Here is a 26,822-nt window from a genome sequence, read left to right as displayed (position 1 = left end):
TGGAGGAAATCAAACTAGTGGAATGGCTGGTCCTAATAATCCTTGCTCACTCACTCATCACTGATATTGGAGAGGGAAATGGGAATAGACAGTGATTTCAATCTACACCAAACTCTCCAACCCAGGCGGACCCAGTCTACACCCACCCATGCATGCCCGATCTATCCCCACATCATTGATCTCATGGCTGGGCTTGGCCAGGGAAGCAGCAGCTCCAAGGACAAGGAGAAAGAAACATTCCTTTTTTTTTCTTTCTCCTTTTTGCTTCCCCCTTCCATGCTGATCCCCACTTGCAAAGTTACTCCAAAGGCTTCAGCCCTCTGCCTGGCCTTTTTCCTCATCTCTTGCCCTGCTCTGCTCCCTCTTTCCATCATGGAGACTCATGCACTGTCTGCCTTCCATCCTGTGTTGTTGTCTGTAGACATTTAAAGTCCCCTCACTTACTTTTTGGGGTGCAAAGTGGGGAAGGGGATCGGATGAGAGAGCTATGCAGTGAGAGTGCAAGGTGGGTGGTAAGATTGACAAGAGAAACAGAAAGGCTATCTGTTGATAGGTTTATGCATGCTGGGAAGGAAAAAAAAGTGCATGGGAAGTAGCACTCATTTATACTGATTTGAATTTGACTGTGAGAAATCAATACAATTTGAGTGCAAATTTATACTAGTCAGTGTGGCATGAACAGGGTGAAATCTGGACAAATTATTGCACACTGAATCTGGATTATTTTGCTGGTGTGGATTTAGCCCAAGTTGGCACCAGCTGGACTTCTATTTTCTTACAGCAGCATGGGGGAGGTAATGTTTCTGGGGAAGGTAACTAAGGAAAGAAGGAGTAAATCTTTGCATTTGCCATCATGTCCATGTTGGCCCCTCTGTCTATGTATATTTAATATTTTATTGCTGACACACTGCAGGCAGCAGTCATACAACTATCAAGGCTTTAGTGCAGAGTATATTTAAATTTTTTTGAATCTGAGCCCTCTCCCTTTGTCCCCCATCACTTCTTCCGTGCTTTCTTATCTGATGTAGATTAAACATAGGGTTGGTCACCTACTTATCTAATACTTAGTTGTCAGCAAGCTAAATGGACATAAAAAAAGCCCAATGTTTTACTTAGACCTCATGTAGATTTCAGTCTAAAACATATTTTAAAATTATTGGGTGAGAATTTGAACTCTGCAGCTAAGTTACCCTAATGAATCTATGTAAGTGGCTAAAAAATAAAAGAATCAAACAGTACTAACCAAAATATTCAACACTTAGGAACCTATGTTTGAGCTTTGGGTCTGTTACACATGTCTTGTGCATAACTCCAGCTTTTAAGAGAATTACTGATTGTAAATATTCAGCCAATGCCAAGCTTCTAATCCATTGTATTTTCCATAACTTGCACATGACTTTAATTTTACTACAAGGTTACATTTTGCTCTTGTGTACTCAGTGATGCCCATATAACATCTGCGAGTATATGAGTATTAGAGCATTATATACAACTTGGAGGTTTTAGCTTTTTCATTTTTACTTCCATAGAACCAGATCTATAGGTTTTCAGGAGAACCTTCATGGTCCACAACACACTACAGAAACAATCCAGTTTGAGACTGTTTTAACAGCCTAGCTCAATACTAGAGAATTCTGGAAACTGTAGTTTTGTGAGATATTTAGCCTTCTATGTCAGAGAGCTCTGGTGCCACAATAAAGGATCAATAGGTTTCATGAGTATTTCAGAAGGCCCAGTGATCCCAACAAGTTTACACCATTGGCAAAGAGTTAGCTATATCCATTGAAGTTGATGAGATTAAATTTAATTATGATTCAGTTAAGTATAATTTATTCCAATAGACCCATAACATACATTGTAAGTCAAGAATCAACCCAATGATTTAAGAAGTATATATGTCCTTATATTTATCTATAAATTAATTCTGTATCATTGCTTTCTTTGTCCAGCTTGGCACTGAAATACAGTATTGACAATTGAATATGGATATCCTTACTAAAAATGAAGTTTGTCGTGTTTTCAATCTGTTATAGACCAAACCTCCATATGTGTCACACATTATGTCATCCACAGTGCCCTTAGAGAGATGAAACAGAAAATGTTTTTTTAAAAATACAAAAAGCAAGTCACATGCAAAGAGGTATAGCAGAGGAGAAATAAACTAACAGCTTTAATGGTATCAAGTAAGCTTGATGTATTTCAAACATGCATACTTTATTGCATGCCACTCTAGAGATGTGCATATCTTTTTTTCTGGATTAAATACAAATTGATTTTCAGTGGAACACAAATAGGAAAAAAAGAACATTATCAAACAGTGTTTTTAATTATCATTCTACTTATTATCCTGGGTTTGTCAAATTTTGTTTTCTGTGTATGACTGAAGCCTGACTACATTAAAATACTTGAAAGAATAGAGACACACATTTTTTAGAATGAAATTACAAATGAGATTTAATCTAAATTAAATCTATGGCCCTTGATGGTTATAAGTAGAGTTGTAATATGTTTAAAAGAGTTAACTACATTCTAGAAATGACTCCCCAAAAGGAAGAAAGCATGGTCAGAATGGGAATAGCTCTGCGCAATAACCATGGTCATGCTTATTAATGTATATGAGTCAGGATTCATGTGTAGAGAGTCTTTAACTCAGGAATGAGGAGAAATGTGTCTGTCTAGATGCTTTTGGACTAAAACTTCCATCATTGTCTGCCAGTAGAGCCAATGATGGGGGCTGATGGGAGCTATCTGGTGGATCACATATTCTCCATCTATGCTTTTGCTTATAGATGTGCATCCACAGATAGCCTTGCAACATCTGAAACTAGGCAAAGGGCCTTTAGTCAGAGGTCATGGCTTCTAGGAAGAAATGGCTTCTAACACTTTTTGTTTTGCAAATTAAAATTACAACAAAATTAAGGTCATTCTTCGTGGTTAATTTGCCCATTGGTAATATAGCTATAATAGGAAACTGCAGATGAATTATTTACACTGTGTTGCTTTTCTTCTTTGCTAGTATTGCCATGAACTACACACACTAATCTCAGGGAATGGACCTCATTCTTTTCTAGGCATTTCTGACTGCAATGGGAGACAAGAATCGCAGGGCTGTCCTTGCATTAGAGCACATGTTTGCACCTGTGTTGGATGGAGCTGTGTCTACACTGCTTGGTGTCCTAATGCTTGCAGGATCTGAGTTTGACTTTATTGTCAGGTAAATTATGTGTGCATTCTGCCTCTCTCAATCTGCTCAATTAAAAACAAATTAGCTCAATGGAATCTCATTTATCTGGTTGGTCAAAGGTTCCTGCAATTGGATAATCAGATATGTAGTTAAGAGACTGTTTCAGTTGGATTACATTTAAGCATGAAGCTGTGTTGGGGCACCCCAGTGAATTTGGCTAGTCAAAATAATCAGATAAGTGAGATTCCTTTCATGGGAGCACTGTTGCATATTTCCATCTACTTGCTGCCATAATGCCATGCATGATGTGCTATGCCTGTTTATCTCATGGTTCTACATTCATTCTGCTTTATTAACTGCTTGTTACATTTGATGAAGTCTTTCCATCAGAAGCTGAACATCTGATATCGTTCCTAAAATGTTGATTCCAAGTCAGAAAGGCCATAAATGCCCAGTATAAAGTGCAGCCTCTAGTTTGCTTAGTAGCAACATAAATTTACTTCCAAAGAGCCAGCATTCTGCAGTGGCTAGCTGGACATGACCTTTAACCTAACCATTCTTTGAAACTATTTACATTCAAGAATGTTTTGAGTGGAGAAGCCTAGAAATGTATAAACATCCTGAAGCTGAACTTCCCCCCTTCCCCTTTTTCCTGATTGAAGTTTATGGCAAATTTTGGCTGACCAAAATAAAACGCCCAGTATAAAATAGGAGAAGGCAGGCACTTATAGCATCACAGAGGATAACATAAAATCCATAAAGTGAAACCTGAAGGTCTTTCTGTATGAAGCTAAAGGGAGCCTGCTTTCTTGTGGATTTAATTAAGAATATGATTTTGGTGGATAGAAGTATAAAAGAAGCCCCTCCCCTTTCCATTGCTGTGGAAAGGAATTTAAGGGGAGTGATGAAAGAGATCATGTTTTGCTACTGACAGTCTCTGCAAAGATGCTGGGTAGAAAGGAAACACAGTCTCTTTGTGGCATTGTGTAGCCAATAAACAAAAACTAGGAGTATGAGAGAGTGGAAAGAGCACAGGTAACAATCGTTAGCTGACAAAAGATAGGTTTATAAATGAAAAATAGTAGCCATCAACACAAAAAGTAAAGCCTGTAAAATAGTAGTTCAGAATATGACAGCAAAGCAGTCTATCAAGACTTTATGAAATCATGCCCTCCTACATTTACTCCAACCTAGAAGCCAATTGATATCCAATGACTTACCATATATACTCGACTATAAGTCAACCTCATATATACATCGAGGATAGGTTGGGGGACTAAAATGATAGATTTTAATGTGATTTTGATAAGGCAAGGGTAAAACTTAGGGGCGTGTAACAAAGGATCCAAAAGATGAAGCAAAAGGAAACAATGGCAAAGTACATAAAAAATTCCAGCAGGCATAACTGTTTGTGCTCACACTAAGGATGGATGGATGAAGGAATTGGGGGGGGGGGGGGGGGGAGGTCAGTGCTTCCAGAACAGATTACACTCTTTCTTTTCACCAGGGGATGGTTCCTTTTTTATAAGAGTTAAAGTACAGTACTTACAATAAGTTGACTCAGGTTTTTTTGGATCAAATTTTTGGACTAAAATTTCTAGACTTAGGCATGACTATATAAAGTAGTATATGGTTTGCATGCAAAATGTCCCAGGTTCAGTCCCTGATGTCTCCAGATACGACTGGGGAAAGAGATCTAGTCTAAAACCTGCAAGTCAATATGAACAACATCCAGTTAGATGGACCAATGGTCTGATTCAGTATAAGAGAGCTTCCTGTATTCCACATCTCCTGCAGGCTTTTACTTTTTTCCCCCTGCAAAACTTTGTCTCTGGTATAGTACTGAATGATGTAACGTGGAATAGAGCAATCAGTGACTCAGACCCAGAATTTGGAAATCTCTGAACCTTAGCTGTGTTTATGAGGCTGTTCCAAAAAGACATACTGAATTTGCCTCATGTTCATATGAGGAGACATACCAGGTCTCATCTTTCCAGTAACCACCTGCATTCTGTGAAAATTTGCTCCTGGGAATCCTCTGTTACATCATGAGAAGTAGAGCATGGACCTATAGGAAGAAAAGAGAATTGGTATAAATTGTCCCCTCCCTCCCCATGAACAGAAGCTTCCACTGGATCCAAAATAGTTGGACCTAGCCTCTATGCTTATATGGATAATAGGAGATAGAAACCCTGTTTTGATATTTTTCACATCAGGTGGGAGACCATGCTAATGTTATGTCTTTCTATTACCAGTAGAAAACCCCTTATTTGCATCAAGGCTCTCTGTGCAAGTCAAGAAAATCAGGGTGCGGAATGAGGTGGAGAGCTTGCCTCTATGCATAAGTCATAAGAATATATCTATATAGGCAGAGAACCCAGGTGGTGCAGTGGTTAAATGTGTGTACTGCAGCCACTCATTCACAATCCACAAGGTTGTGAGTTCAATACCAGCCAGGGGCTCCGGGTCAACTTAGGCTGGTACTCTTCTGTAGGTTGCTAAAACGAGTACCCAGCTTGTTGGGGGCAATTTACTTGCACTTTGTAAACTGCTTAGTACATTGGTAAGTAGTGTAGAAATGTACTTGCTATTGCTGTCTTGCTTTTCACATGAGGAAAGTAATGACAGAGAGGCCATGGCTAACACTTTTCTCTGTTTAGTTAAGAGAACATCTGAATCAGAGCTATAGGCATCATTGACCCCACAATTAGGCAGGTAGCAGCTCCTAAACCTGTGCTTAATAATTGGCTATTTGCTATAAAATAAAAATCTATATTTTAGCAACCCACAGCTTCATTTTTGCTTGACCATCTCATTGTCTAGCAAAATCTCAGTTCAGTTTTGTTTTTCTGTTTTTCAAAAGAAGAATCCAAAGTTAATGAACAAAGCTTGGGCTTTGTTTCATGGCTGAGGAAGGCCCCAAACTTCCTGCAAGGGGTAGGTTTTCAGCCCCACATCACGTCTGGATAGAAGTTTTGTATACTCAGAGTGGTCAGATCTATAATCAGCCTGTTTATTCTAGAGCTAGACTGATGAGATGCAAATGTCTCCAGCGCCTCTTGTTGATGGAGTTTTTCAGTATAAAGCTCTGTTCGTTTACATTAGCGTAGGAGATTAGTTTGTTGATTTTCCCTCTGCTTTTCTGCTAATGCAGACCAGAAATTCCCAGATGTAATCCTACTGTAGCAGGATGATAGCTTAGCTTTCCATGTTGATAGATCTGATCAGATGAGTGTTTCCTGTTTAAACCATGTAGCCAGCAGAGACATTGGCAAAGGGATTGCCCCCATCTTCCCCTTCTGCCCCTTTCACCTTCAAACTGTTGCCTAAGATCCAAGTCTCCAAATCCATTAGCTGTAAAATGCATTTTGGAACTTAGCCTCTAATTCTCTATGCCTCCCCTCCCCACCCATACTATCTAGTAAGGCTTTCCTCTTGCTGGCAGGTTTACCGTCTTATTCATGAAGGATACCAGACCTTAGCCCTCAATGGTGGGAAAGGACAACCACTTGTGCACTCTCCTCTTCTTCCATAGTCCTTCAGCCTTTATGTTTGAATTGGCTGACACAAAACAAGAGCATTCAGAGATGCTAAATTGTTCAACAAAAGATTAGCCTGCAATGCAGCTCTGCCATTGTAGAGTGCTCTTACTCAGTACAATGCTCAGGCTTACGACAGAATGGCCTGCATTTTCTTCGCAAAAAGCTGGTTCCTGTGTCTAAAAAGGTTGCAATTTGAGCTATTTGCTAAAACTGGAACTCACAGAATTCAAGGCGGAAAGTTGTGATTAATGAATGGCAAGGGAAAACCTTACCTGATACACTAGAGATTTAATTAGAGATTCTGCTGTTAGATGCAGAAGCATTACACAGTGGATTAGCTGCTGGGAGAAGTGGGCTTCTTTTTCCTTCTAGGCTAAATTGTTTAAATTCTACACCCTTCACTTCATTTGTTTGCTTCTGCTGGGTTTTCACTAATGGGGGCCCCTTTTCATTGTATTTGTGCTTTCAATCTGTTCAGTCATTCAATTCACATTCCATATTTTTGTGTTTGTGTAACACATTCATAAATAACATTACATGCTGCAAGATTGTGGTAAATTAACAAGCCCCCCCCCCCCCCCTTTTTTCTTTCTTTTTTGAACTGACACTTTGGCTTGTGGAATGTAGCCTCTCTAATCCAAAAGGTAATAAGAAAAAAAGAAACTCCTTGCTGAACCAAAGTTGCATGCTAAACAAAAATAATTTTAATGGTATGGCTGTTTTGCAGGTGTGATAAAATATGTTAAATTTTTGTGTTTTTTATTTTAATATTTATTACATATTCTGCATTTGACTTTTAATATATTAAAATCTTTCAGATATTTCTTTGCTGTTTTGGCGATTTTAACCATCTTGGGTGCTTTGAATGGACTGGTGCTACTTCCTGTTCTCCTTTCCCTATTTGGACCATATCCTGAGGTCAGTATTGTGTTCCTTGGAAATTACAGGTTTTTGTTTTGATTTTTTTTTTAGCTGCTCTAATTACTTTAGGTCCTTTAAATTCATGTGAAGTTCTTCTCAATTATGTGCCATTAGAATAGCTAGCATTTTGGTAGAGAAAAGAAAAACTGTCAGTGAAAATAAATCAGATTTGATCATGTTCTGTTGATACTGGAAAGCAGATTCTCTTGTACTTTCTACATCTATCATTAGGCAACACTTTATAGACAAACCACTCTTTACTTCTATTACCTATACCATACCATACCATAAAACCTTTATTAGGCATCTCAAAAACATCATACAAAATTAAAATTTGACTAAAATTATTAACATAGTTACTTTAAAATTTCATCCTTATAACATGTAATTCTATGCACTACCGTTGTTCAGTTTATACCAGATTTTTGTTGCCTCCATTAGAAAATTTGCCATCAATCGTGTAATCTGCTCGTTACAATCCTCCAATAGGTGCACTAAAGTTATATCCATTACATGATAATTCATTTCCATTAATTTCTTTGTCAATTTCTTTCTCGGTTTTTGATATAATGGACAAAGAAAAACAATATGTTGGAGGGTATCTGGGGCTACCTCACAAATACAAAGTCGATTAGCAAATGGAATTTTCATATATCTCCCCTTAGTAACACATGACAGATGGATATTCAGCCTTGCAAAAAGGAAGGCTTTCCTTGCAGCCTGAAGGGACAATGATTGAAAATACTTTGGTATCTCACCACAACAGGGGGGAATGCCAAACACAGAAGGGGAGCATACTCTGGGGGAGGTAGAATAAATTTCTTTACGTTCCCAACTCAAAAAACAATCCTTAATTGTCTTAAAGCACTCATGCTCCGTCAATAAGAGTAGAGAGTCCAGATTTAAACCCTTTAATTTTAGATTATCTTCAAAGGTTTTTGACCAATTAATATAATAGTTATCAGATAAAAGGAACCAGATTAAACTAGATCTATTTGGTCTATAATGGATTTTAAGCCAGTACTTATACGCCATCAACCAGGCAGTGGTCTCGAGTGTATCCAGACCAAGCTCGTCATATAGCGTTAAATAATGAACACATGGCGGAATACATAACAATTTCCTGCAGAACTGAGATTGTAAGTTTTCTACCTCCTTGTTAAAAGCTGTAACCCATACAGATGTACTATATAGTATTTGGGGTCTAATTTTGGTTTTATAGATTTTCAAGGCTGCAAGGACATCTTAGTTTCCCTTCTTATAGTAAAAGGATTGTAATGTTGCCAAAGCTCTTTTCCCAGAATGAACAACCTTTTCTCTCTGCTTTACCCAAAGACCATTGTAATGGAATAGAACACCCAAATATGTATACATTTTTACCTGTTCTATAAATTGATTATTCACCTTCCACTTCCTTGGAGTAAATCCTTTTGAAAATACCAAGACCTTTGATTTGTTAACATTAATCTGTAGGTAAAACCTAACACAACATTCACTAAATCTATTCAGGGCTCTCTTTAAGCCCACCTGAGTTCGCGACAATAATACAGTGTCGTCAGCATATTGTAACACTAGAAGTGGGCGATTTCCTAACATAGGAGGATGGGTGTCAACCGTTGACATGAAATTTGGAAGATCTGCTACAAATAAATTAAATAAATGAGGAGCTAGGACACAGCCTTGTCTTACGCCTATTCCTGAATAGATTGGGTCAGTTAAATGACCACTTTCAGTAAATTTTACCCTACAGCGATTGTTGGTATGAATTTGGCTCAACAAGAACAAAAGTCTTGAATCTATACTTAAACTATCCAGTTTACTCCAAAGTATCGGTCGATGAATAAGATCAAATGCCGCTTTTAGGTCAATGAATGCAGCATATAATTTCCCTTTAGGACGGGAAATATATTTATTAATGAGAAATGAAATAACAGTAATCTGATCTGTGGTAGACATGTTACCTCTGAAGCCCGCTTGTTCCGGTCCCAGGATGGCTTGAGTAGTCATCCAGCTTTGCAGTTTCATTACCAAATAGCTGTCATATAGTTTACCCACAATAGAAAGCAGGCTTATTGGGCGATAATTTGCTGGCTCTTGCTTATCGCCTTTTTTAAAGATAGGAATAATTATTGAATCTTTCCAGTGTTGTTTACCAGGGTGAATAGATTAGCCAAAGCTTTGGACCATAATTCTGGGCAATGTTTCAAAACCTCTGCCGTAATAGTATCATAACCTGGCAATTTAGCAGATTTTAGTTTAAGAATTAATTGGTATACTTCATCTGGTGAAACAGGACTCCAAATAATAGAAGGGTTTGCAATTTCTACAATATTATCAGTTGATTGAGTTTGCATCTTGTTCGTAAAATATGATACCCATATTTGGGGCAGAATACCAGGACTAAATAAATTTGAGTTGTTATTCAAATGCCTCCTTACTGCTAACAAGAATGTTTTGGTATCATTTGAATTCAGATCTCTATCTAAATCAGCCCAATTTTGCTGATAAAAGGCTTTCTTTTTGTCTTCAATGAACTTATAGAATTGTACCCGGGCCTTTAAGTAAGGTCTGAAATTTTCCTCTGAGTTGTCTAAAGCAAGTTGGAATATTTGTCTAAGGTTCCTTTTCCTTATAAGGCAACTTTTATCAAACCACGAGCACCTCCCTCTAGTTGGATTTATATAAGTAGCTGCTTTGTTACTCACAATAGATATTACTTTCCCATAATTTACTAGTGCATTGTCTATTGAGGTACTATTAGCTAGATTATTTATTACCGTTAAGGCACAAGCTTCCTTATAGATTTCACTGACTGCCTCTATTGTTCTAGGGTTCCAATAAATTCGTTTTAATCTTTCATAACCAACAATCGTTTCAGAATTTATGGAAGGTGGAGTAGCTAATTTGGGTAATGCCATAGAGACTACTAGTGGCATATGATCACTTTCTATTCTATGGCCGACTTCAAAGGCTGTAATCAGATTCATCAAGACTGGACTAGATAATACGTAGTCAATAGAGCTTCTCCCTCCCGTAGCTATAAAAGTGAAACCATTTGTGTTTGGGAAATACTCTGAACCATTTAAAATAAGTAAATTATGGGTGATACAAAAATTGGCCAGCAATATCCCATTTTTGTTAGTAACTGGGTCCAGACCAACTCGGGGGAGATTCAGTGGAAAAGGAGGCATATTAACATCGAGCATACACTGCTCACAAAGATAGTCATTAGAGGGGCCAATTCTAGCATTAAAGTCCCCCATCAATAAGCACCCTATAGGATCAGGTTTATTAGTAAATTCATCAATATAATTAGATAAGTGGTCCCAGTGAGTTGAACTCGTTAAATTATTGTTAATTGCTGGTATATAAATATTAACTAGTATTATTTTAACAGTCTCAAATTGGAGTAGAATTGCTTGTGCAATTTCCTCACAGGGGGTTAATATTACATGTTTAAGACCACTAATTATTTTTATCATTATAGCTAATCCTCCCTTATATCGTCCCCTTAGACCAGATCTTACTGCCGGGACACAAAAAGATATATACCCATGTAGGCAAATGTCATAAGGACTCCATGTCTCCTGTAAACAAACAATGTCAAACTTATTGATATATTCAATAAAATCTACATCACTACTTTTCATTCCCCAACCCGCAATATTTCATGAAAGTAGCGTAAAACTTGGGGAACTCCTAAGAGCACCCTCCGGCAGTCACTGGAAAGGGTCTGGCACAATTGACGATGTAATTTGATCATTTAACTGGATGCAGCCATTCCAGTTAGGATTATACAGGTCTCTTGTCAGTGATACTGCTTGAGACGTCACTTCTAGAGTAGTCTGAGTTGTCTTTCGAGATTTGGCTGTTAAATCTTCGGGGATTGATGTAACCACTGATTGATTTGTAAGAGAGAGACCAAGGGGTCTATTACCTAATGCATTTATGTGCTTATATTTACCACATCAGAAACAATTCATGCTATAGCTTGCAAGCCATAGGCTGCAAATCTGAAAGATACATCAGATTTAAGATACATCTATTAGATCAGTGGTACCCAAACTCTGGTCCTCCAGATGTTTTGGACCTAAACTTCCAGAAGCTCCAGCCAAATTGGCCAGTAGGCAGGAATTCTGGGTGCTAAAATCCAAAACAACTGGAAGATTAAAGTTTGGGAACCACTGTATTAGCTGATGCTACAATCCATTAGTTGTTATGAAGCTTCTTGCATGCTGAAGCTCCACCGTTCTTCTCTAGGACACAGTTCAACCTTTCTTCTCTAGAGCACAGTAATGTTCCACTGACCTGGTGCGAGATCCTTATATAGATTGTTGTTGTTAACTGCCCTCAAGTCAATTTTGATTTGTGGCAATCCAATGAATGAGAGATTGCCAAGTCTCCCTATACCCGGCTCAGGACTTGCAGACTCATAGCCATGGCCTCCCTGACTGAATCTATCTATCTGGTCTTCCTCTTTTCCTATTGTCTTGCACATTACCAAGCATTATTGCCTCTTCTAGTCAGTCTTTTTTCTCATGATATGGCCACCCTATAACAACCTCAGTTTAGTCGTTTTGGCTTCTATAGAGAGTTGAGGCCTGATTTGATCTAGGACCCATTTGTTGTCTTTTTAGCAATCCATGGTATTTGCAGTACTCTTCTCCAGCACCACATTTCAAATGAGTTGATTTTCTTCCTTATCAACTTTCTTTACTGTCCAGCTTTCACAACCATAACTAGGGATGGTGAATACTATGGCATGGACCATCCTGACTTTAGTGTTCAGCGATATAATTTTAGTCTAAGTCCCTCAAAGCTGCCTTCTGAATCCTAGTCCTCTTCAGATTTCTTGACTGCCAACTCTACTTTGATTAATTATTGAGCCCAAGGATGGAAAATCTCGAATTACTTTGATGCCCTCTGCTTTAAAATTAGGTAGATCATCTGTGGTTATTATTTTTGTTTTCTTAATGTTCAGCTGTAAACCTGCTTTTGCACTTTCTATCTTAACTTTCTTAAATAATCTTTACAGATTTTATTTTCTGCTAATAGTATAGTGTCATTTGCATATCTTTGATGTTCCTTTCTCCAGTTTTCATCCTTCTTCTAAGTTTAATGCTGTGTTGTGTATGATATTGTTGGCATACAAATTAAACAGATGGCATGATAGAATGCAGTCTTGCCTTGCCCCCTAGCCAATTGTAAAACATTCTGTTTCTCCATATTCTTCCCTAACAACAGTGGCATTACTAGGATTGGTGCCATCTGCTGCGGTTACTCATGCTGTCATCACCCCCCCCATTGACTTCCTCCCATTTCATGCCATACAGAATCCTTAATAATGTTTTTTGCACTCACATTGCTTGTAAATCGTAATTCCCATATACCGTGAAAGTAGTGCTAATAGTTGTAACATAAACAACTAGCAAAATTAAAATTCTACCTTCAAATTACAATATCATATGCACAACCTAAATGTGTTTACATATACATAGTGGAGATTTTGGTAGGTGTTTGAGGAACAAGGGTGTCACCTGGTGCTATTCACACACCCCAAACCCCTAGTGATGCCACTACCTAACAGTAGCCTCTTTTTTCAGTACAAATTATGAATCAGGACAATCAAATGTTGTTGCATACCTGTTTCTTTAAGAACGATCCATAGCTTTTCATCATCTGTACAATAGAATGCTTTGCTTGAGTCTATGAAGCATAGCCTGATTTTCTTTCGAAATTCCTTAGTACGTTCCATTATTCATTGTATGCTTACTATATGATCTCTAGTGCCTCTTCCTTTCATGAACTTAGGTTGGACATTTGCCATTTCTCACTCCATGTATGGTAACTTTGTTGTAGAATTTTGAGCATCACTTTGCTTGCATGGGAAATTAATGCACTGGTCTTGTCATTATTGCAATCCCTGTTATTGCCTTTCTTGGGGATTAGAATGTATATTGAGCATTCCCGATCTGTGGGCCATTGTTTTGTTTCCCCATATTTGTTAACAGAGTTTAGTTATAACTAGAACAGATTCTGTCTCTGTAGGCTGAATCAGCTCTATTGGCATGCCAGTTGTTCTTGGTGATATTTCTCTCAAGTGCTCTGAGTGCAGCTCTCACTGGAGGTTGGTTCTCGTATGGTTCTTTATGTATCTGTTGTATTTTCTATATAGTTATTCCATGTATTGTTTCCAGCATCATTTTATTTTTGCTTGTCATGTAATGTGATCCCTTGCTGATTGTAGAGCATTTTCACTCTTGCTTAAGATTTTCCTTTGATATCTTGGCTCTTGTTGAAGAGGCCTCTTGTTCTTTCTTTTTCATTGTCAGCTTCTATTTCACTGCATCGATTATTATAGTAATTCCCCTTATCGCTGCACACAAGTCATTTGAACGTTTGGATTCAAGGTTCTGGTTCTATTTCTGTCCTTTTTTGTTTTTGCTTCTCTTCTATAATTAACTGCTTCTAGAGTTTCATCTGTCATCCAATGAAGTTTATCTTTTTTTTTGGCCACACATAGTGTATTTCTGCTTTTCTTCCTAACAATGTCCCTGAATTCAGTCTAGAGTTCATTTGGCTCCTGGTCAATTAGGCTTAATAGTGCAAATCTGTTTTACACTTTGTATTTACATTCTTCAGTTATGCCCTTCAGGTTGTTGTTGTTGTTTGCATGATGGGTGGTTTAATGTTCTTAGCTTAGTTAGCCTTACTCTGACTTTTGAAATTAGTAGTTCATGGTCTATGCCACAATCTGTTCCTGGCCTTGTTTTTGCTAAGAGTATGGAGTTTCTCCATCCTTTGCTTCCACTGATGTATTCTATTTGATTTCTTTGTAGATCCCTCCCCCATATATACAGTCACTTCGTGGGTTGCTTGAAGAATATATTTTCATGAATATGGATACTAAGGGTTTATCCCATAAAAGAAAAAGGGTGCCAGGCAGGGAAGGTTGGGCTGCTTCTCCTGTTCCAAGGTACCCTAGAAACTTACCATAGGATCAGAAGGAAGCAGGAAGTACATAGCAGAGGTAGTTCTGGATGCTTCCAGCTCAGGTATAGGGCCCAATTTCCTCTGATTACAATGGCCCTGAGGCTTTCTTCTCAAAAGAATTGGTAGCCAGAATGTAGGTTTTCCCTGGCAGAAAATGATGTTTGGTTGGAACCTGGTAGTAGCCAAAAGTTTCATCCATTGCATTCCCCATCCCAAACAGGAAGTGTCTTTGTGATGGAGGAAGGGGAAACAAGTGACAGGCAGTTTATGAAGAATTGCACTGAATGTGAAGCCATTTATCTCAGTGCTGACAACCAACAGTTCAGCCCCTTTCAGGATGTCCATAACATGCTTTGTTCATTCCTGATCCTTGGGCACTTTGGACTTTGGAAGTAAGAAGTAGCATATACAACTGGAGTCAAAAATTAATTGACAAGTGTAAAAGGAATGAAACTGGAGCTATGAACTCTGTTCACCTGACCCTAGTCAGTTGTCTGGCAGCTGCATTTTAGAGCAGCTGAGATTTCTGAATGCCCTTCAAAGATAAGCATATTGCATGTATATAACAGGGATGTGAATTATGTGGTCCTCCAGATATCTTTCGCTTACAGGTCCCAGCATTCTTTCATTGGCTAGGGTTGCAAGGAGCTGCCATTCAAAAACATCTGGGGTGGTAGAGAATTCCCATCCCTGGTGTATAATGCTAGTCAGAAGTACAGGTCAGTGTAACAAATGTGCAACTGTTCAATAGGATGATATTATTAAGAGAATACCAAGTATATTTTAATTAAAGGTATCCAATCGAGACATGTTTCATGCCACTACACTCTACAGCAAGGAATGGCAGAGATGGTTTTTCAAAACTGGAAACAGTTTTGTGAAGGAATTTTATTTGGTGGATTGATCTATTGTTCCAAAACCTGAGAAACAATATGGGATTATTTTATTGATTTTTAAATTGTCATTCTTAGGTTTCTCCAGTCAGTGGAAGGAGCACGTTACCAACCCCTTCTTCGGAGCCTCCCCCAAGCATCGTGAGGTTTGCCATACCACCAACTCATACTCAGAATGGGTCAGATTCATCTGATTCCGAGTACAGTTCTCAGACCACAGTATCAGGAATCAGTGAAGAGCTCCATCAGTATGAGGCTACACAAAGAACAGGTGCTCCACTCCATCAAGTAATTACTGAAGCAACTGAAAACCCAGTATTTGCCAGATCCTCTGTAAGTAACCCAAATCCTATCTGTTTTTATCTCTCGTTACCCTGTATACCAGGGGTAGGGAATTAGTGGTCCTCAAGATGCTTTTGGGCTGAGACTCACCGCAGCCCTAGCCAACATGGCCAGCGGCCAGGGCTGATGGGGAATGTAGTCCATTAATAGCTAAAATACACAGATTCCCCTTCTGTATATATAGTGCACCCACACCATGTGCAAATGCATTTTATGCAGCTTCCAACTTACACGGAAGCCGCATGGGGAGAACAACAATGGCACACACACCGCCACATGGGGCTTGGGCATGGGCGGATTTCCCCTTACGCGAGGGGGTCTGGAACGGATCCCCTGCGTAAGGAGATGGCCCACTGTATAACATTCAAGTGCTTACCTGATTTTATTAGGGCTGCAACACATCTATGGAACTGTATATCTCAAACCGGTGTACCAGGAAGTGTAGGGAAAGTACAGCCCATGGGTTTACGTCTAATTTACTTCATAGTGAGAAAAAGCCTTTCCTGGATCTAAGCCAAGGGAGGCTTAAAAACATGGAAAATTGCCCCCTAGGACTCCTGTGGATTGTGGGTATTTTTTAAATCTGAAAATCCGTGGTACCAGCAGGGAGAAATCAGCAGGTATGATGCATTAGGAAGCCAATGTGCCCACCCAGCATTTAGCAGTTGCCCATCCATTTTTAAGGTTTTCTCTGTTCTCATTCAGTACATCTAAGTGGTAACTTAGGGCTTCAACATAGATGCTGAGTCTATTCTGACAGGAGTGGCTCAGGACTTCATTCCCTCCATGGCAGCTATTGGTCTTTCTCAAGTGGTATTTGGCTCTATTCATGCTCCAGGTAGCCTTTGATCTAGTTTTCTGTGCTGGGAAGAATGATGATGTGAAAGAACACATTGACATTCCATTACCATTGACAGATCACTACTTATTGAATTCAAACTCAGTGGAACTCTTCAGGAGTGGGGGAATAAGATGGTCCACTGTAGAAGACTAATGGATCTGGAAAGTATTATGACAGCTCCTGTGGAGTTTCCTGTCCAGTAGTTGCAACTTCAGAAATTCAGGGTCCTCTCATGATAGTCACACCCCAGCCCTCGTGGTGAAATCCTGTGTATATTTACTCAGATGTGAATTCTACTTGTTTGACGGGATTTCCTCCCTTGTAATTGTGGATTTAAACTGAAAATTTTGTTTAAGGACAAAAACTGGGCACCACTTTCTCTCTGAGAAAAGGGGAAGACAGAAACATTGAGTCTCAGTTTAAAAGACCATTTGACAGCACAGTCCTGTGTTTGTTCAGAAGTAAGTTCGGTGAGTTTAGACATGTATTTACTTCCAGGAAGTCATACACAGATTTGCAGCCTCAGTCTTTTGGACAAGGGAGAGAAGAACCCCAATACCCTTGGTTCCTTCTTTGCCTGCTTCTGAGGAAAACTATTGTTTTGCTGCGTTGCCCACTTGCACTAAGCTTGGTGCTAACACTCATGTCATATTTCATTTGCATAATTTCTTCTGATAACATCCAAGTTGTAGGCATGTGGAATAGAGGGACAGCATTGGGATTGCTATGATGGCATTGTCTGTCATAAGAAAGACCAGAATTGAGATTTGGCAGGTTATCCCTCACCCCTACTAAATAGCATTGGTTAAATAAAGAAATGCAAAAAAGGCTACTTTTAGAAAGAAAAGAAAATGCCGCTGATCACGGGATAGCTTGAGAGCTGAATCTTTAATCACTTTGATTCTAAACTATATCCTATTCTGAAATAAGCAAAGCACCCAATACTTTTTTTCTGATGCAGAATTAAGAAGGGGCCTTAAAAAGATATTAGTGGAGACACATTTTAAGTTGGTCATGGTCATTTGATTTCTGTGGCTGCTCTGCATCACACTCTTTACAAAGTTCCAGAAATTCAGATTCTTATAACTTGTTCAAAAGCAACCTATGAATCTTCTGAGTACAGTACATAATGTAACTGAACTATAGCTTTTGCCAAAGCCCAACAGTATTTAGAAGGTATAGCAGGATTGTGAATCTATTTTCCTTGTCACCCTCTTGAAAAACATAGATGAATGTGTAATCTGACTACATAGATGCTGAGTCTATTCTGGTGAGAGGTTTTGAGGAAGCAAATGTGTACATGCATATTGCACACAAACACACACTCATGTTCTAGTGTGATTATATCCTTTTGTGCTTATTAACATTTTCAGAAATCACAAGTAGCCCTATTCAAGCATCCTTTATAATAAGTATGTAGAGAGAGCTGTGGATGTCAGTTCAAGTGCTGTCCCCTCCACTCCCCTTTCTCTGTTGCCAGGGAAGGTCTAAAAAGGCCCCATATTCACATTCACCTGAATGTGATTATGGATCTTCACACAATCAGCAGCCCCACAATATTAGGGTTTCCAATTGCATGTATTTCAGTAACTAGATTTAGCAGAATGTAACCCTGTCTTCTTTTCAGACTTCCCCTGGCAACATGGGGGGGGGGGGGAGACAAACTGGGTCTGGAGTACATATCACGATTTGTTCATTTAAAAAACAACTGCTGAACAGGGCTAAAATGAATATCTCAAATAACACTGTCAAAATGTTTTCTACAGCATAAGAAAACTTGTTTTGTTGCTAGGCTGTGGCTCATGAAACAGCTGCAAGAATTGTTTTTTTTTTAATCTCAGTGAAAGATTTTGTTGCCCCTTTTTTTACTAGGTGGTCCAGCCAGAGATGCGGTATCATCAGCCAAATCCAGGGGTACAGATCAGCCAAGAGCCTGGATTGCAACAAACATGGCATCAAAATAGAAAACCCAAAAGAGAACCAAGGGAAGGACTCCGGCCACCCCCTTATCGGCCACGCAGGGATGCTTTTGAAACTTCTACTGAAGGGCATTCCTGTCCAAGTAACAGGGACTGCTCTAGCCAGAGAGCTCGTTCTCAGAATATCAGGAACCCAGCCTTCACTGCCATGGGTGCTTCAGTGCCACCATACTGCCAGCCTATCACTACTGTGACTGCCTCAGCTTCAGTTACTGTTGCTGTACATCCTGCTATGCACGGCCACAGTACTCGTGGAGGAGGTTTTCCATCCTATGAGGGATACCATGAAACCGACCACGGACAGTTTGAGGACCCTCATGTGCCTTTTAATGTTCGTTGTGAAAGGAGGAACTCTAAAGTAGAAGTAATAGAACTGCAAGATGTTGAATGTGAGGAAAGGACTCATGGCAACAACTTAGATTAAGGTAAGACTTTCCAGTAGGACATTTTATCTGTTCCAGCAGCAGGCACGCTGAAACTTAAAAACTGTTTGCATTTCCTAAAGGTCTGTGGTTCTGGAACCTACTATAGCTTCCAGCCTTAATAGCTACTACTCACAGCTTGGAAAATTGCTTTAGGAAAGTAATGTGTTTCATCACTAATTGCTCTCCCCTCCATCTTCAGTTTGTTGGATTCCTCGCTGGAGAGACAGTAACGCATTGAATTTCTGGCTAGCAATGCATTATATTGCTAGTTGGGCATTTTTGGAACAGAATTACAGTGGATTGTTGTCTTTACCTCCATGATATGCAAGGTGTCTGGAGAGCTTTTTGTCTAACTTTAAACTTTTATATGTGCCCCTGAGCAGTACAGACTGCATGTAGTGTAAAGTAATCATTAATAACATTAGGGATGCAGGCGCTGTGGTGGGCTGTCAGCTGCACTTCCTGGAGTGCAGCTGCCTAGATCATCACTACATCTTGTGTTAAAACCCAAACAAACTGTATTGACTACTTCACATATCAGGAAGGCATATACCCAATGAGTATAAACTGTTGCACTGCTCATTACACTTCCCCATTCAACTTTGTTGTGCTTTTTATAAAGACCAGCACTGTTTCCTCTAGTTGCCACCAAAGATAAATCATTTTAGGTATGGATTATTATTCAAATGAGTTTTTTGCAAGATCTATTACAGCTTATTGCATGATGTCAGGCAATCAAACAAAAACACAAGAGATGGTGGATCTATAATATCCGTATTTGATTGAGTCCCTGGTGTGTGACACTGTCTCAGGCCTCAAGCAGACAAGTGGTTTGGAGTGGCCTCTGGCATACCCTGAACAGCAGAGGACCGCAGCAACCAGACACCACATTCCTGAGGCTGGGTGCCACTGTGGTCCGCAACAGACCACCATGTTTGGGTTACCTCAGGCAGCTGTGGCGCGGCTTCGGCCTGATTTGGGGGTGTGCATCATCTGAATGTCACGCCCCTGGATTGACCCAAAAATGATGCTTTTGGCCCATCTGTTTTGGGCCTCACTTTCCCCAGAATCATGGAATGGAGCTCAGTGTTACTGGGAAGTTAGAGGCCTCTTTTCCTAACTGGTGATAATCCAGTAAGCCTCATTGCCTCTACTTCATCTTGCAGTATTCCACTAATAAGTGTGTTGTGTCCTTCTCTCAGCCAAGTTGCTATTTAGTGATGACATCTGTTGGCACGTAATCTCTCTGACTAGTACTGAATGCCCTGTACATGTACAATAGATTGTATGAAGGATTCAAGATTACACTCAGATGGACTAGCGTCAGCCCAAACTAAATCTTTTATTATATGGAGACCTCATATTTGGTGTGGAAACCCATACTTTTGGGATTTAGCTGCCAAGTCTAGATACTGTTTCCATGTAATACTGAAGGTTAGTTTAGTATTGCATGAACAAGCCCCAGACTCAAAGCATTTTACCTTTCTCCTGTTCCTATGTATTTTTAAGAAGACTGAAAGGACATAATTCCACTTTCATCTAAGGTTTGTAATATCCACACTGGGAACAGTGATTAATGTTAATTATGGTTTATCAAGTAAACATGGCTCATTAACAGTGGTTAGCAGTGGTTTGAATTTGCATGTTTCAGTATAGCATAATTAACCTTAATGAGAGCTGCCCAGGTCCAAATATAATGAGAAACCACAATTAGTTGAAAACAGAAGCAGATGTTTCCATTGTCCTTCAATTTTGCTGGGGAGAAGGAGAGATGCTTCAAGCCTGAGGCCAATGCTCATGAAACTGAACTCTGCTGCAAACAAAGTTGAGGAAGGTCATCTGTTCACTGGGCTTGTAGGACAAGAATCCTTCTTGATCTAAGAAATTCTTTGCTATTAGATCAGTTTAATAATGGAAAAACTAAATGAAAAAATTACTGGAGTTGTTTTCCTTGGAGGTATGTGGGAAAAGCCTACATAAGCATAGCTTAACATTACCTGCTTTAGAACTGATATATAGACTTACCTCTCTGTGGTTACTTTTCTGAGTAATAAACACAGGGAAATTCAGGTCTCAAATTTGTAATAGCCCTCTTTTCTTTTCTATTCTTTTGTTTTTCTTTTCTTTTGTTGTTGGATGACTTGCATCTGTCATTTGGACACAGCTTCCTGATGTTGACTGAAATACTAAAATGTGCAAGCCATTTTTTTAAAGCCTGTTTAAACCAGTGGCCACAGGAACCCACTGACATTATTGAGGTGGGGGGGGTGGTGGTGGTGGTGTATGGAGAACCAAGGCCTCATGGCTTTTAATTGCAGGACTTGTCAGATGGCTTGGGGCTGAGGTGATTTATTTATCTTTGCTGAACTTTAGGTGAACAGTGGGGCTCCTTTTTTTGTCTCTATTTGTACAGGGAAATAACTGAAGCAAAGAAGAGGCCAAAGATGGGAAACCTCCTCTTTCCAGAACTGCTTGAAGAGAAACTGCTTGAAGTTATGGAAAAGGACAATGCTGCATCAGGGCAACAGTTCCCCATTACTGTAACCTATTGTATTATTTTGTGAGATAATTCTATAAATATTTAAAAGATGTACACATGTGTAATATACCAGAGAAACCATGTAATGTAGTATAATCTGGAGTTATTTTAACTCCTGTTTAACAGAGTGGGGACTATTGTTTGTGCTCTGTACTTTTTGTACATTGATCTCTGTGCCACAACTAAGCTTAATCTAGTCGTAAATTTCAGCATATGTTGCTGCTGCTTAAATATTGTATAATTTACATGTATAATTCTATGCAAATATTGCTAATGTATTAGAATTTTTTTGTAAAGGAGTGTGTGAGAATGAGTGTGTGTGCATGTGTGGTATTTTGTAAAGTATTTTAAATTTTTCATATCACAAACCTGTGGTAGTATGAAATGTTTCTGTTAATTTTCAAACACGCTATGCGTGATATTCTTTTTCTTTTTCTGATTTATTTTTTTAATGAGCATTCATTAAGAGGAGTGTGTTAATCTTGGTGAATGAAGCAGGTGTAGCTGTGTGTGGATTTGGGGGAGAGCGTTATGTGTGAGCTTGTTACTCTTATGACTTTGTGGAGTATAGACTATTGTGAACTTCCAACACATGCTCTACTGAAATAAATGCCACATCTGTAAGTAATCATGTGCCACTCCAGTACATAGTCAGTGGCACATGTGGAAGAAGATTGTGCCTCATACTTCTTGGCCTTAACAGTCCACCAATGCTGGTTCAGCCTATAGCCTTGCACCCTTCTGTTTTTGCTTTTACTGACATTGAAAACAGTAGGCCTTCCATGCATGCAGTCACATACAGGGTCACAGTAAATCTTGTAGAGAACCAGTGAAAGTGTTTGGGGGGTTTAACAGCTGCTACTGATGGCCTCATGCAAAAGTGCATGATCTACCCTCATAACAAGAGCCTTGGAGTTACTTCAAGGGAGGGCTTATAAAATCTGTCACCTGTAGAAGACTCAGAGGTACATACAGAAAACATGCAAATCATTAACAGGTCTTCTTTATACCCTACAGCCTTAATGTGGCACCCACTAGCGAGGGAGTGAAACGTACTTGTTGTGATGTTTAAAAGTAGTTTCTTGTGGATGTGCAACCTGTCAGGTATTCCCACTGAAACAACACTGTGTTTATATAAGTCCCACTTGTTTCACTGAGCCTTTGGCAGAAGTTCTCAAGTGGATTTGCTTGTGAACTCGGTTTATCAATATGCTGGCCAGTTAGCTCCAGTTAGCTGCCCTCATGTGAGTGGTGGCCCTATGTATAGAATTTACCAGACTGATGCTCTTCTGTTGATTGGCGGTTCTGGTCAGTCCAGTGTGCTCATCAGATGTCATGGCTAGAGCAGGAGGAAGGGCAAATTCAGCTTTGGGAATCAATGTCAGTCATATTCCAGGGGCCCATATTGGGTTGGCCTTAGGTGATGATGTCAACAATTAGTCTTTCCAGTTCAGAGATTATTTGAATTGAGTTATGCCTCTCCCAGGGTCAGCTTTTGCCCATAGATCTTTGTTCAGTCCTCTTAGATGCCTGTCACTTTAACATGTAAAGTGGTATACACTTTTCTGTCCTTTGGCTTAACAATTCTTTTATGTGTTGTTTACATCTATCTAAAATTTGCATTTGAAAGAGATGTGCCATTATTTCAGTGATACATAAGCTACTGTTTAGTGGAGCAACAAAACTCAAGCTATTGGTCCACTTTCCTTACAAACGTAAAACATTTTGTGGCAAAATAATACTGGGAAACTTACTTTTTCAAAGGATCGTGACCATTACTTGTGATTTTAAAAAAACAACAAGTAACTGTGATGTTGCTTGTTACAGGGTTTTTTTAAGATGCTCATTACTTTTTCTGTAGTCTCCCTGTTGATTTATATTTCTTTTTAGTTACTTTTGCGGTCACACAATCCATCTAAAATGGCAATAAAATCTTAAAATTTGGGGAGAAATCCCCTTACCAGACCGCCAGAAGCATTCCTCCCCTTAGTAATGAGAAGTGTTTGTCATTTATGGGGGCAAATAACATTACCAAATGTTACATTACTTTCTAAAGGACCATTGTCATGCCCTCATTATAGGAAGCAATATTGTTGTTACATGTTACTTCCCATTGTGTAGCCCAAAGAATTCTAGTATCAAATTCAGTAAAAGCAATATAGTGATGTAAGATTATTTTTTAAAATCTACATAAAATTCTGAAGCAGGATTATATGATACCAAATGCAGGCTATCTTTTACTGTCACATGTGGGATCATTACTCATATGCTGGTTTCCCATTGATATTTCTTTAGGGGTTATTAGTCACTTCTCAATTATTAATCTTATTCTTTGAACAGAAAAATAAGAAGTCAAAATTGCTTTGATGGTCAATAGACCCTTCTTCACCTTAGTCTCTCCCATGTCTTTGTATGTGAGGGGGGGGAATTTCCCTCTTGTTTGTGAGGTGCTGTCCCTGGGTGCATAGCAGAGATGATTTTCTCTTCTTGTCACATTGGCAAAAGGAGATCTCAGTAGCTGGCTGGTTTTCTTTGTTTTTTTAATGTCAATTGTTGCTGATATTTATATTTTTGTATCATAAGAGTGTTTTCTTACAGTATTTGTCATGCCAGTTTATAACAAACACAATGCAGGGATTTTATTTCTATTGGAAACACTATTACAGCTATGTTTTTACTTTTTAATGGAATTTTTATTTGTATAGAATTCTTACTAATGTTAAATAGGGAGAGAGTATATAACATTTACATTAAGGACTCATTTTGTAGCTTTTTAGAGCAAGGAGTTAAAAGGAAAAAAATATTCAGACTGGGTCTCACTGTCTGCCTGTTTTTAGCAGGAATGGGTTTGTGTTTCAGTTCAAAGATAAAAGTATGCCATATAATTTATTTATATGAAAATTTATTTTTGTAGTGTACATAGTAGTCCTCAATTCTTTTGACAGAATTATATTTTTAAAGAGTTTATATGTAATGATGATGCCATTATGTTTTGGAACATTGCTGAGACATAAATACAATGCACACTTTTCATGACAAGTCCCATTTGCAAACAAAGAAAAGGTTAACAGTGTTAAAGAGAGTAGGGATATTTCATGTCATTCTGAACTGTTTTAGGTTTACTATTTTTTTTATCTAGTGTGATTCTCAATTTTAAATCATAAATGGAAATTTGTACAAACTCTCTAAACATTAATGTGCAAACACTGATAGAAATTCTAACATGAATAAAAAATATTATAACTTATTGCTTACGTATTTGGTTGTTTGTGGAATATTTTTTTAAAAGTTAATTTAAAAGTCCTGTATCTTTTTAAATTTGAATCAGGCAACATCTCAGCAACAGTACTATTAGCAGCATTATCAGATAATGATTATCACTGTCAGAGCTCACAAAAAACAATCTTGGTCCACCCCTGAACTGTCCACCCTTGAACTAGAAATAACCAAGGATTGACTGACCCATTCATTGATTGCTTGATTGACAACTGACTGACTTACTGTATCTCCCCGTGGTCTGGCAGTACGGTGTGGCCTAAAAGTCAAAAGTATACAATGCCACTCCAGTTTCCAAATTAAGTGTTGTTGAGATTATTGAAGGAGAGCTACGGAAAAACAGGGGTGTGGGAGTATGTGACTTCAAGTCACCTGTTGAATTATGGCAATCCAATTTCATAGGGTTCTCTTAGTTAAGAAATACTCAGAGGTTGTTTTTCCAGTTCCTTCCTCTGAAATTTAGCCTACAGAAACTGGTATGAGTTGGTAGTTTCCCATCCAAGTACTAACCAGAACTGACCCTGCTTAGCTTCCAAGTTCAGACAAGATCTGGTGCTATTAGGGTTTTAGGTAGGTACCTCAGGGAACAAAGGGAAGGACAATTAAAAATGAAGGGTAATTATCTAAGAAAATGAAGGTTTATCTAAGTCAGATGATTGACTCAGACAATCAAATTAGTATCCTGTATGACTGATGTTCAGCAGAGACCAATTTTCACAGGGAATAATTCCCACCTTTAAGGGTTGAGGAGATTCTCCAAGCAGATATGGCTATATAGATTTGGTGTATATCTGTAGGAGCAGAGTTGGGGCATGGCATATTGAAGACATGTATAAAAGAGATGGATAATTGGCAACTTTTGACTGGAAGGTGGAAGTACACAGAAACATGCAATGGAGGATTCTCGTAAGTATGCATGGAGGATGCTTGAACTATGACAGAATACAATAATATCCCAAATACACAAAACAGTGATGCCTTTATTGGGACAACAAAAAATGCACAAAATGCATGTTGCAAGCTTTGAAAGCTCCACTTGTTTATTCATCAGGAAAAGGTGTAAAAACCATGCAGATGGGGAAAAAATTATGACAATGTTAGTTACAAGCCTGCATTTTATCAAGATGTAGCAGTTGTTAGTTCAGGTGATGTGGAGGGACAACTATGACAGGTGAGTTGCTATGTAACAGAGCAGCTGCATCTTTTTGCCAGGTGCAGAAGATTTTTGAATAAGCTTATTGATAAATAAATAAATAAATAAAAATTTTATTTCTATCCCGCTTTTTGCCAGGCAATCAAAGTGGCGTCCAAGTTGAAATGCATCCATATATACATAGTGCCCCCCTTAAAACAAGATTAAACCATATAAGATTAAAAACTACAGATTAAAATCCGACTAATCCAAATAGCCTTTTCTATATAATAATGTTATGTAAACTGTCCTGTCTACATCTATCTCTGGATATGCATTAACGTATATGAATGCCAGCAAATACTGTGCCCCCAGATTAATCCAAGAGATATATCAATGTTTTACAATGAATTGTTTTTTTACAAAGCATTGCCATAAGCAAAGGGCAAGTGTTATGTAATGGTTTGGGCATTGGACTAGGACACTGGGAGACCACGGTTCGAATCCTGACACAGCCATGGAAACCCACTGGGTGACTTTGGACAAATCATACACTCAGCCTCAGGGAATGGCGATGGCAAATGCCCTCCAAGAAAATCATGATAGGTTTGCTTTAAGGTCACCATAAGTCAGAAATGACTTGAAGGCACACAACAACAAATCATAAACAATATACAGCAGAAGCAAAATATATACTGTATATTCTCACATATAAGTCTAGACATTTGAGTCAAAAATATTACCCAAAAACCCTA

General features: G+C 38.7%; 1 protein-coding gene across 1 annotated transcript in view; it reads left to right on the top strand.

Annotated features, from left to right (window-relative positions):
* Positions 1-24,874, top strand: part of PTCH1 (patched 1) — a 116,292-nt gene extending 91,418 nt beyond the window's left edge. The window contains exons 20-24 of the mRNA XM_089490909.1: positions 3,072-3,214; positions 7,545-7,644; positions 15,612-15,866; positions 18,589-19,120; positions 21,534-24,874. Coding sequence (XP_089347035.1) covers positions 3,072-3,214; positions 7,545-7,644; positions 15,612-15,866; positions 18,589-19,119 — 1,029 coding nt within the window. The 3' untranslated portion in view covers position 19,120; positions 21,534-24,874. The remainder of the gene's footprint in view (positions 1-3,071; positions 3,215-7,544; positions 7,645-15,611; positions 15,867-18,588; positions 19,121-21,533) is intronic.
* The last annotated feature ends 1,948 nt before the right edge of the window (positions 24,875-26,822 follow it).

This window comes from Sceloporus occidentalis, unplaced genomic scaffold (genome assembly GCF_023333645.1).
Source record: "Sceloporus occidentalis isolate IW3139 unplaced genomic scaffold, rSceOcc1.0.p SCAF_1, whole genome shotgun sequence".
In the NCBI taxonomy this organism is placed as follows: domain Eukaryota; kingdom Metazoa; phylum Chordata; class Lepidosauria; order Squamata; family Phrynosomatidae; genus Sceloporus; species Sceloporus occidentalis.
Note: the sequence above shows the minus strand (reverse complement) of the source record. Positions and strands in the feature narration are given on the sequence as shown.